At 37.6% G+C, this 27,895-nt stretch overlaps 1 protein-coding gene and 1 non-coding gene across 2 annotated transcripts; one reads left to right on the top strand and one right to left on the bottom strand.

Moving 5' to 3' along the window:
* Window positions 1-54: 54 nt before the first annotated feature.
* LOC115448784 (protein 4.1 homolog) lies at window positions 55-27,895 on the bottom strand. Its single transcript, XM_030176350.2, has 8 exons — window positions 27,580-27,895; window positions 13,073-13,190; window positions 7,157-7,304; window positions 6,444-6,560; window positions 5,658-5,841; window positions 5,144-5,296; window positions 3,619-3,804; window positions 55-2,543 (listed from the first exon to the last, which is right to left on the bottom strand). Exons 2-8 carry the CDS (start codon window positions 13,187-13,189, stop codon window positions 2,414-2,416), a joined length of 1,035 nt encoding a protein of 344 aa, XP_030032210.2. The 5' UTR covers window position 13,190; window positions 27,580-27,895; the 3' UTR covers window positions 55-2,413.
* On the top strand, window positions 2,662-2,733 carry Trnad-guc. The gene has a single exon. It is a non-coding gene; the product is annotated as a tRNA-Asp (tRNA).

The raw sequence follows: 27,895 nt of genomic DNA, 5'->3' as shown, positions 1-27,895 counted from the left end.
CATATTTAAAAGTGATATAAAACTTTAAGAGGAGTTTCAATAAATAAAAATACATTTATCTGTAAAAATACTCTTTATTCTATTGAGGCTACTTCGATTATAAAAATATACAGTATACGCAGTTACAAGTTCTTTGACAATCGGAGTATCAGCAATACATGGTAAAAATATCTTCTCTACCTCTAATTTTTATTAGCAAGGAGATTCGTATACATTTTCTTACCTCAAATTAGCTTTACAGACCCACCTGCTTTGCCTGCCTTCCAGATAAAATAATAACAGAAAGAGCCAGTGTAGTAACAGCAGCGGACGCACGGGCGTAGCTAGGTTGTTTTGGATAGATAAGTTATACTTAATAAAGAAAATTGAAATTTTACAAACATTATTTTGTAAACCTTACACTTAGGATTATGTAGACATATGTAGGAGAGAGGGAGTGTAAGAGCTTTGCTTACTTCTGCTGATAAGGGAGAGGAGAGGGATAGGCGAGTTAAAAATATTAAAATCTTGGTTAAATAATTCTTGAACGGGCTCCAACTTGTCGAATAACACTAGACTAGTATGAAATTAGTTGCTTCCAACTGTCAATTTCCCAGTGCGTTATTTCAATCTTTGTCAAATAAAATATATTTTTTAGCATGACCTTACGTTTGTTAGCCTGACAAGGGCCTGCCTACACAAGCACACCGGACTTCTGAGTGAGCGCTTCAGGCGCTCGCGACCTTTGAAAATTAAGCGAGCATGCTGACGGCGACCTAACGGCTTACGAACATTAGCTCAGGGCTGTCACTGCGAGAGGATGAGATGCGATTATGAACTAAATTACATATGTATATTTAAGTCTAAACAGTACTAAACTTATGGATATTAACATAAAAATGGCACATTATCAGCTAACTAATCTGTTTACTGGTGTTATTACTTAGTGGTACAGTATATATTTGCAATGATTTCATACGTTTACGCGAATGTTAGACATTTAAATTAAACTATTTTTCGGATTTTATCATTGTTTTTTAATTTTCTCCCGACGTTCGAAGACTTTGCATCCTCCGTGGCCACGGGGGGACTGCACTGACCACAGTCACAGAACTTAATTTACGTGTCTAACATCCGTGTAAACGTAAGAGATCATGAATTTGATTCAGTAACTTTGTTGGAAGGACTAAACGTATCCTAGACCTCTGAGAACGACAGATAACTTTATTTATTTGGTAATCGGTAATAAAGTAAACGATCTAACATCACGATATTATATTCAGTCAAAAATTCAACATCACTTGCAGTTAATTCAATATTATTACAGAATAATATTTTAGCGAGAACAATATTTTAGCAACAAACTTATGTTTCTCTTTCAATTTCAGTAGTAGGTAGGGTTGCCATATATTTAACTATGATTTAATTTTGTTTAAAAAGTATCTTTTGTTCGTAACTCCGCCTGCGTGAAGAAGTATTACCGAGATAAGAAGTAGCCCAAGTCCTTCCCGGGGTCACAAACTTTCTGTATGCTAAATTAAGTTGATTGCTGACTGTCTGCACTTTGTGTTTGTGATTGAATATATAATTTTGAAGACATTTTATTTAACCTAATCTTAAATTAATCAAATCACACCAAAAAGAATCTCAAAAATCCTATTAGTGCTATTACAATTTGGCAACCCTACTCTATGAGGTCCTATCCAGGTCATGAAGGAGCTTACCAAATTTTACGCATTCAATACAAAATATCTTTTTTGGACAAAAAGAAATTGTCCCCTTTATAATTATTATTTTAGCATATTTTTCTAATTTACTTAAGTATATTTCTATTTCTGTGCTAGACACTACAACAAGCTAAATAACATTATAGCTACAAACTTGTTTTACTTTTACATAATGTTTCGTGCACAATAACTTATTTCGTGATGTTTTATTATTAAAAACAGTTTCTATATTTAGTTCATTTAAAATTAAAATCAAACAATAAACTTTAACGGGTGTAGGCTGTTTGAAATATTTAATTTTCTATATGTTGTTGCTTATAAATATTGTAGAGACAGTTGATTATGAAAGAAATTGCAAATTATACTTAGACATCTAAAATGTATTTTATGAATATGTGCGTGATTTTTTAATATTATAGAGCGTGCCTATTTAGCTCTCTGAAAATTTAAGGTATGAATCGCTGGTAAAAACAAATTTATTTATGTTTAGATTATCAAGAAAACCTGCAGAAGTTGACTTTCAAAAGGAAGATTTTTACTGTGGAAACAATCACAGTAAATACTGCAATCTTAGCTTGCAGGAGTTGCGGCGAGTCGCACTTCGTGCGCAATGTATTGTGAGAACTTGGTACTCTAAACTTAGGTTTACATTATCTCTGTCAGCTTATGATGACGATGACGCGACAATCGTCAGTGGCGAGTATGTGTCAAGCGGTGATCTCTCGCGGCAACTCGGGCTCCGCCCTCATCTGTCGCAGCGTCCGGCGGCAGGACAGTCGGCGGGACCCCAGGCGAGGGAACCCCAGAACGCGCTCCACTTTCACAGGCGCTTCGCGTCTGTAGAGAAAAAAAAATATACTTAATTCTTGCAAATAATAGTTTGTTTATTATTTAAATTTAATCCTTAGTTTCGTGAAGTATCAATGTGGTGTTCTATTTCGTCACTGCTAACAAGTCTTCGGTAGTATAGTGGTCAGTATCCCCGCCTGTCACGCGGGAGACCGGGGTTCGATTCCCCGCCGGAGAGAACCTTTTTGGACTGATCAGATATTATTTTTCAATTCAATTTCCATCTGCCTCTATCCCATTAATGTGGAATCATTATATTTTTTTCACCTATTTTACAGAAAATAAATTATCCAGTTTTTACGTCATGCGCATGAAGGCATTCTCATTCCACAGCCCACGAGATTTTATTTTTCATATTTATTTTATTATCTTAATAGGTATATGAGCAAGCAATCTACCGAAGTTACCGAAGAAGTTACCGCCGCCCGTGAAGTAACAACGTAAAAAATACAGCTAGACGTTGCTTACTCAGTAACTTGGGTTTGACACCAGCGGCCGACCGAATTAGGTTCCCGATTTTTAACTATGCTTAATAAATAGCAGCCCGCGTCGCTCGTTTTCAGAGTCCCGCACCTCAAAAAGAACCCTTAAGGTTCACTTTGTTGTCTTTCTGTCTGTTTGTTAAGACCCTTTTTCTCAGGAACCTATGGAGGTATCTAATTGAAATTTACATCAAATTCTTAGATCTATGCTCTCTTTCAGCTTTGAAAAAATCAAACTTGTAAGTCAACGCGATGAAGACATGACCGTTTATGTTGCATATTTTGTGATTTTACAGGGGAATCAAACCTATAGAGACCTCATGACCTGAAATCATGATGCAAGAGGCAATGTCTTAAATTATCTTAAGTAAAGGAAAAATCTGAAAATCTTAAGAATGTACTTATATTCTTAAATACCTTACAAGTTTTGTACGGAACCCTTGGTGTGCGAGTCCAACTCAAACTTGTCCAGTTTTTTCATGCACCGCCAAAGGCCATAACCACTCCAGCCTTCCCCTACGCTACCTATGCCCTGTGCCTACCAAGATTATTATAGCAATCCCTTCCCACAAGGTTATTACCTGAAGAACATGTGATGTTCGACACTGCAGCGCCACAGTTTCTTGCAGGCGCGCGTGGAGGGAAGTTTGAAGCTGAGATGCGTTTCGTACTCATCGAACTCGTTTGCCCGGAGTTTGAGCGTGTAGCAGCGCTTGTTGTAGCTGATCTTCAGCATCTTGGTCCAGGGGAAACGGTTCATCAATAGCCTGGGGGTAGAAAGTTATTTAAGTCCCTCGTGATGTCCTAAAAACTTTTCCATCCTCACACCCACAACTACAACTAAGCTAGGATCAGCAGTGGCACGCATGTCATGACACCGAGCGGTGAAGTTCGGCAAGTCTCAGGGAAAACTAATATGTCATTATCCCGCAACGAAATTATTCAAACAGAAAGATAGGGAGGAGTTGGAAATATTAATTGTCCACTTCCCTCCATAGCGAAGCGGGAGACAAAATAATGAACTAAGGAGGCGTTTTAACCTCAATGTTCATATTATGTAGATTGACAAAAGATATGATTTCTTATGTTTTCTCGAATGTAAAACATTCCGCCCTGTGACCACGAAGTCTGCAAAATTTGATACGTCGGTAGAAAATTATAATATAAAAAACCGCGATAAAATCCGAAAAATAGATTTTCAGAGAAAGATGATCATCCCTCGCCACTCGTCAGAATTACTTGTGTATTAATCGCTACGAGGGCGAATAAATAAGCTACTATTAAGTTAGTTTAAAATAGGGGTAGACTATATTTGATTTTATTATACGTAATCGTAAGTCAAATTATATATTCGTTTTTGCGAAAACAATATCAAAATTGTGTTGGAAAATGAGGTGGAAATTCCTGTTTAAAATTTTGCTGTGAACAGAAGTGGGGATATTCAATGACGTTTTACAAACAATAAAAACATCTTAGGGAATATCCCTCCATTTATTTCTTATGCACGCATTATTTTGAATATTTACAACCGGTGATTTATTAAGTTACCACTTCCAACTTGTTTAAAACGCTTATAACTTATTTATATATAATGATAAATGTAAAATAAAAACATATAGCATTGTATCCAGTGTAACTACTGGACATAATTAGACTTAACATCTCATGTCTCAGGATGGCGAGCGCAGTGGAATATCAAACAATACTTTGTTATTCAGGGTGTTGGATGGTGTTTCTTCTGTATATGGGCGGTCGTATCGCTAACCATCAGGCGAAAGGCAAGCTCGTGTTGGCATACAAAACAATATACATATACAACATATATATACTAGTTTTTGCTCGCGGCTTCGCCCGCGTGAAGGAGTTTTCCGGGATAAAAATACCGTTACACTTATCCCGGAGTAGAAAATAGCCTATAACCTTCAGTCCCGCTACATATTTTCCCGGGATAGAATATAGCCTACAATTTTCCAAGGATCAACTATCTCCATACGAAACTTCAAGAAAATCCGTTCAGTAATTTTTTGTGAAATAGGAACAAACATACATACACCCATCCTCACAAACTGTCGCATTTAAAATATATAAGTAGGCTATAAGTCGCACCCGTCTCTGTAGACGGAGACGCCGTGTGCGCACACGGCGAGCGCGATGTCGACGTCGCTGGAGTCTCTAGCGCCGTGCAGCTCCGCGCCGAACAGCGACAGCTTCTTCGCGTTCTCCAGGTAGTTCAGCTCCGCCTCCGCCGGCGACTGGCCTCTGCCGGATAACCAGCCTCGTGAAACATTGTTGCGAAGTGTCGTAAGTGATACGAATGTCTTTAGCTTAGGCTATATTAAAGAATTAACGACTACACTAAAGAAGCCAGTGGTATATCGTAGTTGGGGTCGGTGGATGTAGCCCGCCTTGGACGCAACTTAGGAGAGTGGCAAAATGCGTGAAATAAAATCTTTAAATATTTAAACTCTTTAGCAGTGTGTAGGGAGAAATTCCCCTGGCTGGGACACCAAAACATACACTTAAAAAAAAAGGGACGCGAACATAATTTTTTCTCTAGGTCCGGAGCAGTTCTTCTGGCAGTAAACTCTCCCTATAATTTATTGAAAGTTGGAACACTCACTTATGCTTCTTGTACAATCTTTCGATGTTCTCCTCGAGGGTGTCTGTGAGTGCACTGACGGGCACCACCTTGAGCCGCGCCAGTTCCGTGGTAAGACTGTGCGCCGGCTCGTAGTCTCCCAGCTCTGCTTGCAGTACGTAAGACGCGAGGAGAGCGTGCGTGATGGCAGAGCAGGAGAGACGGCCTGAGGGTTTGGTTAGGTTTGCCGTCACATTTTTTGATAAATGTACCATTTTAGTTACGTTTGCGAGAGTCTAGTATTAATGTGTGTCATCAAGTTTATTTACAAAAATATAGTTGCTCAGTTATTGCTATATCATCGTAAGACTCAAAAATAAATTTATCTGAAGTGGTTTTAAATATAGTTGCTCAGTTATTGCAATATCATTATAAGAATCAAAAATACACTTATCCGAAGTGGTAGGACCACTCTATATATACATATATTCGTTAACAGAATGATCCAGGTCAACTGTGGTTCCACTGGCCAAAACCCCATTTCGGTCCCTAGTCCCCATTCTTTGCAGTTCAGTAGCACATGCATTTTTCCAGTAGGATGAGTTCACATAAAACCAGATCATTGTTTTAATATGAATGCTAAACTATTACAAAAACAGATTAAAACAATTGTGGTACATTACAAAATGGCATTTCAACCTGTGTCTTCCCTTCCTCTGTGTTCTGTGTGTACTTCAATTTACCTTCTTTCGTATTTATGTCTTGTGGAGATTACTTAAGATTAGGTGACCCACTAGCTCATCTGCCGACTTATGAAATAAATATTACCTTCAGCCAAGTCCCGGCGCACCGCCAGGCTGATCTGGAACCTCGCTGTGTCATCCTTCAGCTCAGAAGGCTCAGGAGGGTAAAACTTCACCGCAAACCTTACGTCCCACGGCTCATCTGGAAAACGAATAAGCAATAACTAAGTGCAATATTTTTTACACATATTTTGTCTTGATCCGCTATGAAACCTATGATACTATGCGAAATTAAATGGACTGTCGAGCCGCTGGTGTCCGGTTCCAAACCACAACGGACGCATTTCTGTCTTTTCGAAGTTACGTCTTCTTTATTCATTTACCTTTAACGGCGAAAGAAATCCTTGCAATTAAATCATCATACCAAAGAATTTCGAAGGTATGTGAAGTCTGTCAACCCACATTAAAACGACGTGGTGGACTAAGGCCTAAACATTTGTTGTACTAGAAGGAGCTCGTACCTTGCAGTTTAATGAAAATCAACAGAGACCGTAGTCAAGACGAGTTTCTACAATCGTTAACGCTAACTTTATGTAAGTAAATGACATATCCTAGCGATTCAAATATCGCTGCGATATATCATTCGTATATATTTAAGTGTTTTCTATTAGCGTTAGCTATTACTACTTAGCTACAAGGCTCTAGATTAGAAGATAGTGAAAACCGTCATTAGAAATTTCATTGTACTACAAATACGTTAACAAAAGCTACTATCCCAACATTATCTTTTATACTTACTTCTAAAAGTCTTAGAGAGGCGTCTGTTGAGATCAACCCAGACTCGAGGGTCTCCTCGCAGCAGGTACAACAATCCGAAGAAGTCCTTCTCCAGCACGTTGAGTCTCTCGCACACCTGGTCCAGCAGATCAGATCCGCGAGCTTTGCGCTGGAAGATATTTAGAATCATGGCACTTGGTATGTGGATGGAGACACGCACAGCCAGGGTAATAACCATAATATTTTATTTGCAGTGAATGTAGGTACAAAACATAGGATAGTAGTATAATTTATAAGTTTCGATACATACTGCCAGATGGCGTGCACAAATTGAGCTTGGTAAATTTATATCATAGATCAATTTACAAAATGAATAATTTCTTATAGTTATATCAATGAAATAACTTCTTGATGAATGTTTATCGCCTTTTTAGTCAGGACTACGTTCAACTCTGGAAGGCGATAGGCTGATTGATTGGTAATCTGTATCTTGTATATTTGACCACTAAACAATATTAATTAAATTAATTTTTCCATCCATATGTAGTTATGGTAGATTAATTTAATTTTAAGTGATAGCAACGCTGAAGATATAATTGTGTTCAACATAAATTTACTGACTCTAAGTAGCTATTTTTCTAAAGCATAGAACGGCTGATTGGACCTACGTAGTACTACTGCCTTATACAATGAATTGACAACTTGTTTTTGCGTTTTTTATGGCGAGTGAAATTTTTGAGACCTAAGCACTAAGTATATTTCGTTTGATAACCTGTTCCTTTCTGTCAAATCCAGCCAAGTTCTTTAAATAAGTCTGTATAAAAAACCTCGGTTATATAAACTCTCATTAGCTACAAACATACATCCTTTCCGTATATCATACTTTGAGAACTATAAAAATTATATCAAATTTATACAGAGTTAATACAAGCGCTCCAGTACGTGCCGTAAACTATATTGCTATAGTAAGTGGCCCAGTTGTGAACACTTAAGTTCGGCTGTAAGCTGTCAGTCCATATTGACGTAGGAGCGCTATTTTCGGCACAGCTTTACTGTTTGTGTGGAATTTTATATAGTTGATAGTACCAAATCATGATTTATTTGGTATGGTTGGTACGTTAAATTGGTTTAATAAAGCTAATTTTGTTGAATATATCGTAATTTAAATATTGACTATTTAATGCATAGGTTTGCTAAAGTCGATGGTAGCCAGAATTACCTCGTTCTGACTAAATAAGCTTGTAGATCCAATAAGACTACAGATCGAATTATAGCGGGATTTTCACTGTGTATATCTACTGTTATCAGTTTGTTAAGTAACTCACGAAACGGGCAAGTTGCTCGCTAGACGATAAGCGAAGCGCCTACTTATAAAACATAGCAATACCACACATACTCGCAAATTATAAAGCACTGTACTATGCTCATCGTTTTAAGAACAATGTTTTTAAGGTTATAGCTCAAATTTAATATGACGAAATTTTAAAGGCAGAAATATCCATGATTATTAATTATTTTTACATTTTTCTTTCAACTGCGAGAACTAATCACTAACTAGACGTGAATTTAAATTCTTTACTTGCCAATACTTGTTTAGTTACCCAGATTAAAGGTGAAACAAAATGTATGAAAATGGAGCTTGAGGTATCGCCTTAAGGGAATGGCAAATTGAGACCTGCACCTTATTATAAGTAAATTTTAATTTAGATAGTGTCCACTGACAAGAGCTGATGATCACCTCTTGTGAGTGAACTTAATTATGCCGGCCTGTTGGAACCGGATATACACAGGCTGATCCTGGAACGCGCAACATTTACGTGGGCCACATTGACGGGTATTACGGGCAGCGGATACAAATATCTTACCACCAGCAATATTATTATTACCTACAGCCGAGCACTCACACGATAGAAAATACAAGACAGAAACCCTCGTAGAGATTGTTACTAACATCTCTATATAAATCCACGAACCATTTGTATTTATTAGGATTGGCGAGTATTCCGCAGTACTGAACCATAAATCTGCGCTGCTATTTAGTTGTTTAACAGACTGATGGATACTAAAAATCTATGTAGAACATTTCAATCGAAAATGTATGGGCGTGGTCGAGATCAAATAGATCAACCTTTTATGTATTATGAAATAGGTCTGGACGTTTTTGGGAGAGGCCTACGTTCAGCAGTGGACTTCCAAACGGTGAAGAAGAAGGAAAAGATCAGCTGGCACACACCGTGCCGCATTATTTTCATGCATTTTTTTTCGTATGATGATAATTCGGTTGTGCAAATAAACAATAACATGGAATTATGAAATTTTCTATGGAACTGCACTGCTCGCTATCCTGAAACATAAGTTGTTAAACCTTATGTTAACCACTGATCTTAAATGTCCTTCAAATCTATACACAGCCTACATTAATAGGCATGGAATAATTTAACATTAGAAGTCTTGTTTAAAAAAAGGAGAGCACGCGCTTACAATCATTGATGTTTATTCTACCAAGCACATATTATTATATATTCATGCTTACAATGTTTTGTAAATTGAAATTCAAAGAGCTGGCGAACCAATGGCAACAAGACTATATAATTCCATCAATAATAGAGAATATATGCCAACAAAATTATAGTTGATGCTTGAAAATAGTCACCAGAACTCGCTGGATAGCATAACCAGCCCTGGATAGCACGTTACACGCATATCATTGTTTCATAAATAATGGCGTTAACTATTTAAAACGCAATTCTTATTCTAGCGCCTCTTCCTTCTATTTATGATCATCAGTCTTAGTGATCCATTCAGTGTCAGTCTGGTATTTATTTATTTATTGTACTTCATACAAAACGTGTAAAGGCGGACTTAATGCCAGGCATTCTCTACCAATCAACCTGAGGTGGTGCAGAGATAGAACATAGTTGGTGCACGTCAATAAAACTGTATATTGAGGGTAGTACCTATAAAAGTAAAATGTATATATCATGAATTGAAATTTGTGCCCGATATGGCGATAAGCTTGCAGCCTATGGGACGGAATACAGACGAAAAGAAAGCGCACTGGTTACGCCCAGTCTATCCCAAGATATAAGGCGTGAGTATATGTGCATATTTCTTTCCATCTGGCATGCGGTTTGTCCATTTCGTAAAGGTTATAAAAAAGATATTAATTTTATTTTTTTGTTCTCAAGCGACCGGTTCCAAGCAGACCTGAAGATGACGTAATGCAGTCGCGAAATCACGTATTGGATGTTCATATACGTCTTGGTGATATAGTCTCGTCGCAGGCATGGGCACGCGGAAAGATACCTTGGTTCGAGTCCCAGTCCGAAAATCAAAATTTATTAAATAGGGAAACTCGGTGAAACATAGGTGCATTACTGTCTTCTTTTTATTTGATAGACTTGGGGCTCAACCCCCTTATAAACCAAAACTGTGAATGATGTTTTAGTTTAATGATTTTTGTCATGTTTTTTAAATCAAATAATTTCGGTATTTAATTGTTAATCATAACTTGATTTATACTGCTGGTAGGTCTCTCATATGTGAGAGTCCGCCTGAGTAGGTACCACCGCAATGTCGACTTGACGACAACTTGACGCAAGCAGCAGTGTGTAGTCACTGTTGAATACCAAACAATATTTAGTGATTCAAGGTGTTGGATGGTGTTTCTCCCGTTTATGAGTGGTCGTATCTCTTACCAATAAAGAAATATAAAAATAAATATCACTACAAACAATATTTCATACATTTTAAACAAAATCTGTATATCAAGGCGAAAAGAATTTGAATCTTCAAAGAAACCATTACATTTCCGATAATTTAAAACCATTGTTTATGTTAGCTTTCGATGAAATATCGAGTACATTTGTTTACTTCAACTATTAAAAAACGCCGCGAAATGGTTCTAACATTGAAATATCTTGCACGTTTGCGTGACCACGAGACACGAGGCACGTATCGGTCTCCAGTTACGTTCTAGGATATAGCGAGACAGTGTTAACCGCAAATTGACTCATCCCTTTAGTAATGAAATAATGATATATATAAAAATGATTCCCTATTTCCCTTGATCACGCCACCACGCGTGAACGGCTCTACCGATTTCACTATTTTTTTTTTGTGTTTGTTATTGTCAGGTGGAGGTTGTTATGAAAGAAAAAATTTAAAAAATTACGCGGGAAATTAGAAAATTTATGAAAACTTAACGAAAATTTATATTTTATATAAATGTCAATTGTTTGAAATAACTGTCAGCGATTGACAGAATGCGTGCTCATTCATGTCATTTATAGTTAAGACGGGACAACGTCTGTCGGGTCAGCTAGTATTAAATAAAATCAACCCTGTATTATATACTGTCCCGCTGCTGGACCCTGGGTTCCTTTGCTGCTGAGAGGGATTAGGCCGTAGTCCACCACGCTGGCCTAGTGCGGATTGATAGACTTGACATAACCTCAAAACTCTTCTAGAGAACTTCTAAGGTATGCAAGTTTCCTTACAATATTTTCCTTTACCGTTAAAGCAAGCGATAATTCACAAAGAACATATAAGAACGTGTAAGAAGTACATAATATATAACCTATAGGTATTTGTATAGTTTGTCATATTGCCGGTTTCAATAAGCCATCCCAGTATTAATCTTCTATCTGATTCCTAGAGTAAACCAATCAAAATGTCATTTGTGTCAAAAAATAACTTAGTCCTGATTGGTCCATTTTGGTGATAAATTGAAAATGGCGTTTAGGAATGATTCCTACAAAGTCAAAACCGATTATAAATGTCAAAATGTTGCGTAGATCTATGTCGTCCAGGAGAAAAGAGAGAAGAATCTCTCTCCAGTCAATAAAATAGGGTGGTTGACTACTTTTTAAAATACATTTATCAAAAATGTATGCCATCTAAAATTTAACAGAAAAATATATTTCACGCAATAATAAATAAGTAATGAAGCTTTGAAATTTAGTGGAAAGGATAGCAGGTAAAGAACAGTATCAGTAAACTATGACGTCACCGAATATCACCGGCTATAACGCTGTGTGCGTGAGAAAGAGAAAGTGCGATAACCCCACTACGCTCCTACTATCGCTCACATCAATACTTGAAACGTAAAAAACTGCGCTATTTTTTAACCAATACTGATGCGGATTTTGCAGAAAATTTCTTTTTTGTATAATTTTCTGTTACATATAAGAAAGTGTACAAAATGAAACGTAGGTAACTACCCTCGTATGCCAAAATAGAATATACTGGCTGATCCCGAAACGCTGCTTACCTTCGCCACAGTAATATAAACAAATTTTAGACAAAATACATACTGCCGACATCTTTTCTAGTTCAAAACTATTTAACATATTATTGTAAATTACCATATTGTTATAATAATATTGGCACATGCAGGAAACCATGATTTCCCCAATAAATTCGCCGGACGCGGTCTGCCGATGATTGCAATATGGTTGCGATGCTTGCCAATTTCACAATGTAGATCGGGTTTTAGATCGACATTAATATAATATTGTAACACGCGGAAAGTCATAATATCAATTTTACAAGGCCCCCAACTTTGTTTTCAGCTTTGCCTCTACAGCTATGAAATACGAATTTGTCGGAAATACAAACAAGGGTTATGTAAGTTCGTGGCACGACAAAGACCTTTCTCTAGATTAAATCATTGTGTACTGTTCCCCGATAAAGAGATATAGGACAAGGACATAGTCTGCCACTGTGTTTATTTTTATCCAGGTTTGTTTCCACAAGGATGGAACCTGGTAGTTGACAGTTACTTGACATTTTATTGCGTATCTTATATTATGTTCTTTGCACTTTTTAATAATATTGAAATCAGCGAAGTCACGGCATCTTTAGGCATACTCTAAACGATATTTTGTTCCATTACGCCCTCTTTGCAACTACCCAGTTTAAAAAGATAATACTTACGTCTACATCGATGGTGATATGCTCTCCATCCAGCAGTTCGACCCTCACACGCCGCTTGGATCCGACGCGCCGCTCCATGCCATCATCAGAAGCTAGTCGCTTGAGACTCTCGCGCATCCTGAGAATTAATGCATTCCAAAATGAATCAAGGATATATCCATAAGTCAAAACAAGGATTTATTTCATAACCGCCTTGTCAATAAGTCACTAACCAACTTTAAAAAATGGAGGAGGATCTTAATTCGACTATATATTTTTTTTACTTTTACCCAACAACACAGAATCACGCCATTGTACCTTTCAAGGGTAGGTAGAGGTGTTACCATGTCCACATCACCAGCTGTTTGGTTCCATTTTATAGGAGACGAACCTATTATTGACAGAAAACAATTCCAGACTCCGGGCTAATCAACAGAACCTCACCCGACCTTACTTTGCTCTGTGTCTAAATATTCTTTCACCAATAGGAACCTTATTCTTGAGTGCTTAAGGCTAATTAAACTCAATAACGGACCTATGAAGCCGCAAACGGGACTAGTTGATGTTGTCTCTTCCAAGGGGAGTGCCGTAACAAATGGCATTTCTCATGACCGCGCCCTGATATCAGTTTAGGGCCGACCCCGCCCGCCATTATCACGCTCGTGTTTCATTCTGATTGCCTTTTTATTTTTATTTCCCATCAAGGCCGGTAGAAGACGATGGAGCGATAAGTATACATTGTATCACTAGGCGTTAAAACTGTTTTCGAAAAAGTTATTGTGTTCTAAACCGAGATAGAACGCTCATTTGTATTTATAGGAGAATGGCTTCATATTTATTTCGTTTCCTACTCCGCCATGACAATTAAATATTTTATGTAACAAAACTCAGTGAAAGAAGTCATCGAAGCATACTCTGAGATGGAGCGTGACCGACTGAGGATCGAATCGATTATCTGAGAAATTAAATCGGAGATAGCGATACCACCAGGCCAGTGCGAGAACAGGACAGTTACAAAATAGAAAACAATGCGCTATTGTTAGTAGGAAGCTGTGGGTAACTGTTGAGATTTGGAAGAACTTGCAATGCTTACGTTTACGGATCCCGCGTGTTATTAATTTAATTATTAAAATATTCTGCTATCTGCTGCTAATATATTTGCCAATATATCCAAACATTTCCAGTTAATTTCACACACATCATGCCTTTATCCTCGAAGTGGGGTCAGAAGTGTACCCAGAGCACCCACTTTCCGCTAAGAATGTCCCATAACGAGACAAAGAGCGAGTCTCTCGCCATATCAGGCACTAATTTCCGACTCCGGGCTGATAGTAGAAAAACCCAATATCAGTTTGTCCGACCCGGGATTTGAAACCGGGACATCAGAGCGGTGTCGTATTGCGCAAGAAATACAACTACGCCACGGGGGCAGATGTATTGTAACATTTATTAAACTTCGAATACTTAACTCATCAGCACGCTATTACATCACATTGGTTTTCTAAGGAATTTCAGTAATCCGGTCAACTACTTTGTATTATTGCTATAGTATCTACTTCATCTTTACGGATATCAAAAAAAATACTTATACTGACGGTCCTCTTATAACCCAATCCTATAATCGATCCGAGAATAGACCAATCACCATAAAGTTTGTTTGGCATGTTTACAGATGGGTTGTTTTGATTGGAATATATTTACTATTACCGTTGTTAGCGGTTCGGATAATATTTGAATAGTCTGTAAAAATCTTAGTGAAGTAATGAGTTGGAGTAGAGTTGCCAGCACTTCGTCGGTAAAATATAGTATTTTTCAAAGTAACCTGCATTTGGATGTACGCCATCCCATCAGTCAAAAGTTAATGTAAAGGCGCGTTGGGGTAAGATCGTAGGAGGTGTAACATCGTATAAATCAAATAACTCGTAATTGTGTTATAACTTTTGTTTTCGGACAACACTACCTGCGATCCCATCTTGTTTCCTAGGTTCCACTAGTTCACATGAATGACTCCATCAAGTAAATAACGTTTGCGGTGCCAACAAACAGAATATCGGTATTTCGTCGATCCCTGGCAGATCCGGATTAACCCCATGCAAGAATTTGCCTAATTTTAATTGAGTATTTACTGTTTTTAATTAATTTTGTAGCTATATAGTATCATAAAGCAAATAAATCTTGTTACTTGTTTATTCAAAATGTCGAAACACGTATATTCCCTGAGATCGGATCTTTACACATACAATTATTTGTCGTTAAAGAACGGATTAAAATCGTTCGATCTAGTACTTGTAATATATTGCAAGTTTTTGTCAAAATTTATACACGACGGCGTCTGAACTCAGTCATTATATAATTTTTTTTAGCTCAGGTGAATAGTCAATTTTGTTTATTTGTTATTTATTTACACGCGTATGTACCTACTATTTCTTCGAATATTTTTTAAAATATTTACAGTGTCACTCATGTGAGGTAAGATCGTATGCCTAGAACTATTAAAAAAACAATGTTCGCTTCTAATAATATGTTACGAAATTTATATATTTTTTTAATATTTATAAATGGTTATTTAGATCAGAATATGCTCTTTTTATGGATTTTAGAATCCCTGTATCATAGACGATTTTAAATAGTAGTCCGAACTATACCTGTGAAGGTCCTATCTTTCTCACACATTTCTAAAGGTATGGTACTTTTTTTAAGCCTTATAAAACATGCACTGTTATATTTAAGGAATTGAAAACATATATACCATTTAGTACATTTAATAACATGTAGCTAAGTTAATGATTCATCATGATAACTTCTATAGAATTCTTGTAAAAAAATAATTTGAGAACACTGTTTAACACGTCGAAAAAGCGTCCCATTTAACCCCAACGCACAACGAAGAGTTTGTCTGTTTTTGAGTGTTGAAAATACAGTATTTTGGTACGCAGACCTAAAATATATTACAATACTAAGTATATATAATAGTACGGTTTCCAACCCTAGTTGGAAGATATGAGACCATGTCAGCAAGTACAATTTGCACTTTAACAAATATTAATTATTTCTTGTAAAGTTCTTTGTAGTCAAAATAAGAGGTGTCATATTTTAGAACGAATATTAATTGCATTATTCGCAAATAGACTGCATCTTGTAAATCCTTTATAGTTTGTTCCAAGTATTTTAGTTTAAGGTTCAGATTAATATTAGGTGCGATGGCTGAGTATTTACGGTAAAAACAGTGCATTCTATTTCAAGACATCTATTTATAAGAACCGGCGTCCCTTCATTGTCAGAGACGGACTTTACACAGCGTTTTAATAAATATTTTAATTAGAAGTGGGTAACCTTTGTCGAAATTTAAATACCAAAGAGACCGTTTCCGAGATAAAAAATTTAAAATAGCGCTAATACGAGAAATATTGTTTATCTGTGTACTAAATTTTACCTTAATTCGTATAGTTATTACTACTATCAAACATGTACTTAAACATAATCACAAATATTTAAATTTACAATATTAATTAAACGCATCGCGGAATACTTAATTATGTTATATATAACGTTATTTTAAAATTATTGAAAAAAAGATTCAATAACTAATTACTAAGTATACATATTAAAATCATCTTTATATTAATAATATTAGGGGCACAGTCCACTATGCTGGCCTAATGAGGAATGAGAGATTCCGCATAACCTCAAAATTCTTTTAAGAAACTTTTTGCATGTTTTCTCAATCATGTTTATTAAGTGTTAATTAGCTCGTTAATGCTCGCTTACCGCACAAACGCCGTCATCTCGGATATTAACGTAAGACTAATCATTATCCGCCCGTGAAGCATCTTTATCAGCAGATAATGAACCCAGACATAATCTCGTAAGCCAATGACGAAACTGACCCGAATTCCGGGCGCGGGTGACTCATTGACCCTTGGAATTATGTTTTAATAACTGGTGCTTGCAAGATGTGGTTGAAGATTTTTTTTTAATTGCTTAAACGACGAAACGTGCGTGCCGTTCGCCTGTTGGTAAGCGATACGACCGCCCCTAAACAGTTGAAATACCATCCAACACCTTGAAATACAAAGTATTGTTTGGTATTTCACTGCGCTCGCCATCCTGAGACATGAGACGTTAAGTCTTATTATGTCCGGTAGTTACACTGGCTACAATGTCCTTCAAACCGGAACACAACAGTGACTACACAACTAATGGTGTAGCATACTCACAATTAACAGTGTGATTTGCTTCTTCAATTATAGGAAACCATAGCAAGCAAAGTTAAATATTGATACAGCGGCAAATATTATTTAGACATCTATGAAATTATGAAAGTTGCAGTAATTTGATTAAATTTTTAGAAGGAATTTAAAACAGATAAGATTTTGGATTACATAAAAATTATTGACAAATTTCCAACTTCCGTACTTCTAAAATTGGCCAACGTTATGTTGCTGTAACAGCTCTAGAAAGTAAATAAACTTTACCTCAACACAGCAACATAAACTGGGTTTAAAAACGAGGTATAGACAGCCAAGGTACGCTTTATTGGGATAATAATGTCTTTCAAAACTAAAAACAAAACTTTCTCGAGATTGGAATTTCATGTTATGATAAAAACAAGAGTTCATAATGCCTTCACATTCTTCATTTCCGAACACGTAATAAGAGTAAAAAACTTAAGTTGTGACGTCATCGCAGCCTCCGCAATGCTGCAGTCTGAATCAGATATAATCCAGGCACGGATCTAGGGCACGATCTAAAGAAACAGTAAAAGTTCGACTTAAACACAACTTATACGCTATATTTTCAATAGGGACTTATGTTTTTACACTGAGTTTTTTGCACGATTTAGACACAACTTATACGATATATTTTCTATCGATAGGTTTTTAGTTTTTACACTGATTTTTTGTATTTGTATTGATCGATTAACAAACAATTAAATCGCCTTAAAAATCCAATAAATTCTAAAAAATAATTTAACATTACCTATACACTAGTTACAAATTTTGGATTCAGTAATTCGTTTGGAGTTTCGAAAAATAACCGCGAAAACAAATTATTTGTAGCTGCTTTTGATTTTGAAGATCTCGGCTGAGGACTATTATTGTTATATTAAAACTCGTTATTTTTTTCATATACTTAGAACAAGAATTACCTACTTTTTATATTACATGCATTTTATTTTATTTAATTATTTTGGTCCGTGACCACATGTAGAACGCCTAAATATAATAATAATAATAATAATAATAATAATAAAGAAGTCGCAAGAGCTAAGAACCTCAGCTCCAGGGTGGAAGTGCTCAATCTGCGTAATAGCGAGGAAACCCGCTCCGGGACGCGACAGCGACCCGCGATGGTGAAATCGGTGCACACCTCTCGACACCCTTAAGCCACCCACACCGGTGTTGCATCCTTGGCTTACGCCACTTATGGGATGCCCATCTAGTGGGGGGCAAGTCACCGCCTGCCTTGAATTCATAAGATTGAGACATTTTACTTGGCAGGCGTCCCGTTGTCTCAGTCAATAGCCCAGCAACCAGTCCAGCAAGATCCCATCCATAGACCCAGAATAATTCCCATCTTTTCTGCAATAGTCCCTGCACCTTGCAAGCGCTGTCTTTGGCTGTATTTCCTCCATAAGTACAGACAGAGAGAGTACTCGCAAGGTGTATAAACCCCAACTAGAGTAATGTATCTTAAAGGGGCCTCTACGTGTTGGATCGATGTCCCCACGCAAGCCTTCCAAAAGGACCGGCCTTTATGCCGTGATTTCCCGCAGGAAAGATACAACATAATAATAATAATATCGGCAACACTAATCGTCAACTGCCAAAAAATTTCATTCTATATGAAAATATTTATAATTATTATATTTATACAGTTTTATTTGTTTATTTTTGGCACAATATTTTATTAATAATAGAAAATAAGTTTTCTGACAATTATACATATATTCACATACTATAAATCATAAAAGAAAACATTGTGGATAAAATGACAATGTCAAAATTATTGTGTATTCAGTATTGTGTTTTAAAAACATCGTGGGATGACGACATATAAAGCTGGAAGAAACATAACATGCGCACGACTAAGATCACCCAGCTCGTCGAGCTCCGCGTCGTGGGCGTCAGCTTCGGAAGTATTCGAAATGACGCCGGATATCGACGTGTTGAGCCAGCGCGACGAGCTGCAGTCGTCCTCGCCGCCACCAAGACCTGTGCGACGAAGAGAACGACAACCCCCTCCAGTGGTGGGCTTGGGACCTGCGGGGCCTTGTGCCACGACTACGGTCTCCGCTACCAGTGGAATAGTGCGCCGCATGAAATGGACTCAAAAAATGAATGAAAATGTCATGCGGGCCTATTTTGGGGCAACAAAGGGAGGAACCAATCTCACAGCGTACCGTGCTCAGATGCTGTCTCTGTTTCAGGCTTTGGAACCTACGGCCAATGTATCATCCCAACGTTTGTCGGATCAGGTGCGTTACATCCAACGGCGCAAAGTGCTGACGGATGAAGCACTTGAGCGGCTGCGTACAGACTTGTGTGTTGTCCAAGAAACTATTACGCCTGTTATTGCCCAGCAAGCAGTAAACACATCTATACCTGCTGTTGACGTTGAGCTGGAAGACAACTTGGATAATATTGTAAGTCCCCATGATGAACAGCGATTGAGAGGGGCTTTGGAGGGTGCGATTTTGGAATTTAAATCGATGTCTCCGTCCTGTAGACCGCGAGTGCCGCGTTTGCCAACGCATAAAAAAAATTTGGCCCTGGTGGGAGCATTGGATTCTATATTGCCTCCATACATGGAATCCAGTCGGGACCTCGTTGATACGCATACGATTCTTTACTGCGCAGCCGCCGCGGCATGTCGAGTGGCTAATGTGAAATTTCCGATTGGAAATAGAACCACTCGAGATGTTGCGACGAAGCCTGCATGGCAACATAGGATCGAGAAACGTATCAACTCGGCCCGAACTCTCATTGCCAAGCTAATTGCCTTTCAGGGTGGTAATTCTAGACCGAGGATTATGCGTTTCGTGGTGCAGGCTTTTTCTGGGACCAACATAAATTTCCAGGATTATAGGCTTTGGATCACGGAACGCATAGACTTCTTTAAACAAAAAGTTTATGCGTGGGCGAACCGCATTCGTCGCTATAGGAAGCGATGGGATCGATTCCAACAGAATCATACTTTTCAAAGCGATCAAAAGAGGGTTTATAGGTGTTGGGAGAATTCTACACAAGGTGTGGCAGATGGGCGGTTACCTAGTGCTCGTGATATGCACAATTATTGGACGAATATATGGTCATCGCCCGTCTCCCACACTGAAGCCTCCTGGTTTGGTGTTGTAGATCGAGCATGCGAGACAATACCGGCTATGGAAGCCATTTCAATTAGTCCAGTGGATGTCCTGGCTGCTATCCGCCCAACACAAAATTGGAAGGCTCCTGGCCCGGATGGTTTGCACAATTTCTGGTTGAAATGGTTTCCCAGTTCGCATGCTCGTTTGGCAGCACAATTCCAGAATGCGCTTGATGGTGGATCGCTCCCAACATTTATGACGACAGGTGTCACTCACCTGCTCTTTAAATCCGGTTGTACCACGGACCAAAAAATTATAGACCCATAACATGCCTTCCGACTATTTACAAACTCCTCACATCCATATTAAGACATAAAATTACAAATCATTTCACAACCAATAATATCCTTTTTCCCGGTCAAACAGGTTGCAAGATTGGGTCACGTGGTACAAAGGAGCTCCTTCTCATTGACATGACCATTTGCCAGCAGGCTCGTCATAATAGGCGGAATTTATCGGCTGCCTGGATTGATTATAAGAAAGCCTATGATTCAGTGCCCCATACTTGGCTCTTGAGGGTGTTGAATTTGTATAAGGTTGGTACAAATTTATGCACCTTACTTGGGTCATGTATGGGACAGTGGACCACTGTTCTCAGATATCCAGGTGGTGTGATTCCCGCTGAATGTGATGAGCCGATTAGGATCAAGCGGGGTATATTCCAGGGTGACAGTCTGAGTCCATTGTGGTTCTGCATGGCCCTGAATCCTCTCAGTACTCTTTTGTTGGATTCGGGGTTAGGATACCGTCTACGGAGAGGGAGTGAGCCTATATCTCACTTGCTTTACATGGATGATCTCAAGTTGTTTGCATCAAAACAAACCGAATTGATTGAGTTGTTAAAAATAACTGAAAAATTTAGCAACTCAATCAATATGGAGTTTGGTGTAGATAAATGTGCAGTTATTCATGTGAAGCGAGGAGAGGTTGTGGTCTCTGATGACATTCAAATCTCAGAGACTGTAAGACTTAAATCCCTTTCTGAGACGGAAACCTACAAATATCTGGGTATGCCTGAGGCACTGGGTATTGTGAGTGCAGACGTAAAACAATCGGTGAGAGAACGTTTCTTTGGCCGCCTGAGAAAAATACTCAACAGTTTTTTATCGGGTGGAAACAAGATTCGCGCCTTCAACGGTTGGGTTATGCCTGTACTCATGTACTCTTTGGTATACTCAGATGGACTCAGACCGAATTGGACGCCCTGGACAGAAAGGTCCGGACTCTACTGACTGCACATCGTATGCACCACCCACGTTCGTCAGTGATGAGATTGTACATCCCGCGGAAATGTGGAGGCCGAGGTTTACTTAATGCTAAGGATTTGCATAACCGCGAGGTGTGCAATCTTAGGGATTATTTCCTTCACAGTGAAGTGGGCATGCATAGGATTGTAGTTATGGTGGATAAAGGATTAACCCCGCTTTCCTTGGCGAAAGAGAACTGGCGGAGACCTCTGGTATTGGGTATAAGGGAGCGCAGGGAAATATGGAAGAGCAAAGAATTACACGGTCGGTTCTATCGGGCCCTACATGGACCTGATGTGGACCAGCTTGCGTCCGTATCTTGGCTACGTTTTGGTAACCTCTTTGGGGAAACTGAGGGTTTTGTCTTTGCAATTATGGACGAAGTTATCAAAACGAACAATTATAGGAAATACATCCTGAAGGACGGTACGGTCGATATTTGTCGGGCATGCCATCGTCCTGGTGAATCAATCAGGCATGTAATTTCCGGTTGTTCGTATCTTGCTAACGGCGAGTACTTGCATAGACACAACCTTGTAGCCAAGATCATACACCAGCAAATTGCTCTTCGATATGGTCTTGTGTCTTCTGAAGTACCATATTACCAGTATATACCACAACCAGTTCTCGAAAATGATCATGCAACGCTGTATTGGGATCGATCTATTATCACAGACAGGACAATTGTTGCCAATAAGCCTGATATTGTGATAGTAGATCGATTGTCGCGCCGGGCAATACTTGTTGATGTCACCATTCCGCATGACGATAACCTTGTTAAAGCCGAAAAGGATAAAATGTCTAAATATTTAGACTTGGCACATGAGGTTACCGACATGTGGGATGTGGACTCTACAATTATTGTTCCGATTGTCGTTTCTGCGCATGGATTGATACCAAAGAGCCTCGACCAACATCTTCGGAAGCTCTCAATTGGCCGTTGGGTCGGAGGCCAGATGCAGAAGGCAGTATTGCTGGACACGGCGCGCATTGTGAGGCGATTCCTCACTTTGAATCCCTAACCGCCGGTGGCCTGGGTCTTGCGCTTCGCCATCGGAGGGTCATATATTTTTTATATTTTTATATGCATGTTTTTTTTAAAATGGATATGTAAAAATGTAAAAAAAAATACCTTTAAAATAAAGAGAATTGACCATAATAATAATAATATCAGCCCTGAATTATTTACTTGCTCACTGCTGAGCGCGGGCCTCCTCTACTACTGAACGCCTAAATACGAAAAACAAATCCAAAAACAGTTTGATAATAATTATAATGGTAAATTGATAATAATTTTACGTTAGTGTCTCATGACCTTAGGATATGCTCTCTGAATCCATATCTGCAATAAACAATCTTAAAACCGATATCTTGTGGTCTTCTTCAACAAAACCATAAATATTTTTTTATCAAAAAACTTAATGAAAATAAACGATACAATGGAATTTCGAATAAAGTCTAACACGCAGGCATTTCAAACAGGCCGACATGAATTGACTGGCGAGAGATGATCATCTCTCATATTCCTGATAGACTCTGCTCCACTTACCATCAGATGCAGAGCGGTCAATTTACCAGGCTGGTTACAATAAAACCGGTAAAAAACATTTGCATTGGCCGGTTTTAGAAAAAGGTCAATCTTTCCTCTCTCATTACTAAAGAAGATTTCAATAAATCAGTACACGTTTTATTATATTTTATTTTATTTTCGTAAAGTAGGTGCTTTGAATAATAATTCTTTTGAAAGTAAATGTTACATTAAACTTTTTTGTATAATGAGTGTTTAGCATGACAAGGTCGAAAATATCATCTGCATATATTATATTTACATGATTTAACTCTATTCACTTTAAGTGCGTCGTACTGTATAAAGTTTAAATTAATTGAGTGGCCTAATAACTATATCAATGAAACGACACAGAGATATAAAGAGTGCTAACCTCCCGGTAGGTAACGGCTTGGCTGTAGTACTTACAATCAGGTGGACAAATCGCTCTTTTGCCTACTAAAGAAAAAAAAAACAAAGAAAAATTGCTAGGAAGGTTATTTACAGCCAACATTACCATTGAATTTGTTTTTTGAATGACAATACTACTAAGTCAGATTGTAGTTAGTAGTTAATAAGTGCTGTAAAATAATGCTTAGTTTTTAAAAATATGTTTTATTTATGCATTCCTCGTTCCTTGTCTTAGTGACTATCGGAATGCGGAATCACGTAGTACAAAATTGTTTTTTTTTTATATAACATAGATATGTACTTAACGAATATAAGTACATGTTTTATCATTAATGGCTTACGGCCTCGGTTCTTCCTGCGTGAAAAAGATTTTCTGGGTATAAACCTATGTCCTTCCCAGCATCTCAAGCTTTCACTATACCAAATTACATAGAAATCAGTTCAGTAGTTTAAGAGGATAGCCTCTACAAACTTATAAACAAACTCACAAACTATTCCTCTTTAAAATAAGTATAGATAAGATCCTCTGTTTACGTACTTTGCGTAAAATAAAACAAAGAAACTAACATTTAAACTTTAAAGGCTATTTCCTACATACCATATTTGTCGTCGCCGCTCCATTGCAATCCTTATAAACCATATTACTATTAATTTCATATATTTTATTGTTAATGAGTTGTGTTGAATTCCAATCATTCATAGCAGATTAAGTTTAGCTCATGGCTTCGGTCACAAGAATGTCCCTCTTTCCTGCTGCATGCTTTTTCGGGAAAAAGTAGTCTATAATTCATCAGACACGCAAAATGTTATGCAAATCTGTTCAGCGGTTTTCATCTTTAATTTCAACAAACATGTTCACAAACTTTTTCATTTATAATGTACGAAATAATTTAGATAAAGAGGATTGTATTAACTTTTCTTTACACATAAAAATAGTCTCTCGCCGCGTCTGTCTGAACAGGATAAACAAAAAAACTATCAAACGGATTTTGATGACATTTAGTTTGGACATAGTTTGAGACCCTGGGAAGGACGTAGGCTAATTTTCATTCTAGAAAACCTCTTTCACGCTAGCGAAGTGCAAGCAAAAGCCACTTAATTATAATTTAAAGGAAGTATGAAGTTATTTTTAGTAACACAAGGTCCCTATTAAAGGTGGCTGGCGGTCAATGAACGAAGCCATAGTTATCCATAAATAAAAAGGGTAGAATTTTACGCTTCCTTTAACATTATGATGATCAAATTAGAACAGTATTTGTAGCTTCAAACTGTTGATTCAAAATTATGTTTCTTTTGTTTGACGCAAGTTTTGTTTAAAAAGCGACAATATTTGTTTTAACTTCTATCTTTATGAACCACGTGTGATAATAATAATAATATAATAATATCAGACCTGTATTATATACTTGCCCACTGCTGAGCACTGGCCTCCTCTACTACTGAGAGGGATTAGGCCTTAGTCCACCACGCTGGCCTAGTGCGGATTGGTAGACTTCACACACCTTTGAAATTCCTATAGAGGAAATTCTCAGATGTGCAGGTTTCCTCACGATGTTTTCCTTCACCGCTAAAGCGAACGATAAATTCACAAAGAATACACACATGATTTTTTAGAAAAGTCAGAGGTGTGTGCCCTTGGGATTTGAGCCTGCGGACATCCGTCTCGGCAGACCGTTCCTCAGCCAACTAGGCTATCGTCGCTAACGTGTGATAAATTACTACGATATTACCAAAATATTTCACTGTTTGTTAGGAGTAAACGTATAAAGGGAAGGTACTACAGGCAGTGAACTTCTTGCTAATGATGATAAAATGTAAGCGATGTAAGATGCATGGATTTGGATCTGTCATGTAGCATTCACTAGGGGCTGGAACCTTACATTTTCAGGAACCATAGGGCAGCATTGCCAACTTTTAGAGCTTGCTTATTAAGATTATCATGCGAGGCCTCTAGTTCGGTATCCACAACATTTATACGACTGACCGGTGGCCGCTACGCCTCTGATTTAAATAGTTTTACCACAGATTCCGGCAAAGGCCATTGGAGTGGCCGGATATGCGATCAAAATCTTGTTTAACAAATTATTAAAAATAGAAACAAATCACTGAATAGGCTAAATATGGATTTAAATTAATAAGTCTCAGTATGACGAACTCGTGGCGTGTCGTGCAGTAGGTACTTTGTAATACAATTTTCTGAGTGGTTGTTATTGTTTATGGGTAATCCAGTAGCTTACTATCAAATGAGCGACTAGCTGATTATTTCGTTGTTTGAACATTGTTTCTGCAACATAGTTTGTAGGTATAAGTTTTCTTTGTAGACCACCGTTAGGTCCTTAATTTACTCTTTATAAGTTGGAAGTAGAAAGCTCAAAAATATTTTAAACATAGTGACGTTTATTAAAATGTTCTTAATTATAACATAATTTTGACATAGTGGGGTTAGCATAGAAACGTATTTCCAAATATAAGGAAAAGCCTTCTGCTATAGGAACTCACATAGTGCGAACCTTTCTCCCCTCAGAGCCACCTTTCGTTTAAAAAGTGCGTCCGTGCGCTAATGGAGATTAAAGGATGTTAAATTCGTTGCCCAAGTCGGGTAATGAGTATTAGTGTTAAACTCATCCATATCCCGAAGAAGAAGGGGTTTTTGGCGAAGCTCTGGGCGGTAGATCTTTGCGAGGTCTCTTTACCCGATTGGCGAAAGAAGGTTATATATTTTCTTTGTGTCTTACAAACGCGCAGCCCTGGACAGTTGACCTGTTCCACCCCTTAGAGCGACATGCCCCAAACTCTCGTTTGATGTAGCTAGGTCAATAATAATGCCAAACGCGATGCATTTTTAGTTTGGCCTAAGACTTCGATGTACAAGCTTGGAGCTTTGTGCTTGACGTAAGCATCTGTTTCCAATGAACCTAAATATATTTGTGCAACATTTCGTTATGTGCGTGCGCAACAATATGTTTGTTCTCTTATTATGGCGTCTATTAATAAAACTGGACCAATATGGTGTGTGTTCGTACATTAATATGTCTATGCATGAATACGTAATTATTATGCATAAATTATTGTTACCACCTTAAAAGTAGATACGTCACATATCGCAGTATCAGCCTATTGAAAATATCTAGTGCCTACATTCTTTGATTAAAATGTTCAATGGTTTAAAAATATTTTATCTTAATTAACGCCAATAAATTTGCTTGATTACTACCTCATCGTACTTTTTAAAAATATAAGCGGGTTAGCATGTAGTTAAATATTTGTTTTTTTTTTATTCTAGCTAGTGAATAGAATCAAGGAAACTTAATAAAATTCCTTGTCATTTTTAAGAAAAATACTTAATAAATGAATTTCAAGTATTTACCTACTGTTGGACTCTTTTAGGCCTGTACAAATTCCTATTGCGTGTTTGATATTTACGAGTTTAATAAATAAGACCTTAGCCGTCGTCTAGGTTAATAGGACCATAAAAATATAGTTTCAAGAACGTTTTAAAAGCGCGCTTTATAGCTTTTCATTAAGGTTAAAAATGCACTGGAAAGGTTGTCGGAATATACTTACTGTAGAGCCTGACGAAATATCCAGACGACCTAAGTTTTTGTTTTCTTATCATGTCCTTTATTTGGACTTTTAGTTCTAAGTAGGCAAGTAGATATTAAGGGATTAGTCACAAAGTCGTAATATTTCAGTGTTTAACGAGTAAAACAATTTTCTATACAGTAAAGGTATACAAATGTAATTTTTTGTTTTACTGAGGAAGAAAAGGTTACCATTTTTAAGTCACATATAAAACTTAAAATAAATCGGGCACATGTACTTAAAGTTAAGTTTACATCAAGCTAAAGCACTTGTTAGTAACTTGCGCAAGAAAGGTAATGTAAATAAGCGAAGAATGTCAACGCGATGCGGTCAACGCCTTCCGAAGCAGTCACACAAGTCTGGCATTAATTACCTTTTATTGAAATCAAGCTTCGGCTTACGGATCAAAATTGCGATCCAAACACAACATGTAAAAACACCGTAATTCTCCAAGAAGTTTAGTCAAGTGTAAAAACTTTTTACTCTAAATTCACTTAACGTTCGAAATTTGAATTTGGAGAATGGCGCACTTTCCACTTATCTTTATCACATAAAATTTTCAATTTATTTTGTTGATTATCTTAAACGGCGGTAAATAACGATTTTAATGAGACACCGAGTATATTGAACGCTCGTTGTCCCGACTGTCTGGCGGGCGGCAAACTAGTACAGCGTACGGTTGGTTCCCG

The sequence above is a fragment of the Manduca sexta genome, chromosome 4 (assembly GCF_014839805.1).
Source record: "Manduca sexta isolate Smith_Timp_Sample1 chromosome 4, JHU_Msex_v1.0, whole genome shotgun sequence".
Taxonomy (NCBI): domain Eukaryota; kingdom Metazoa; phylum Arthropoda; class Insecta; order Lepidoptera; family Sphingidae; genus Manduca; species Manduca sexta.
The sequence above is the reverse complement of the archived record's forward strand: the minus strand, read 5'-3'. Positions and strand labels throughout refer to the sequence as shown.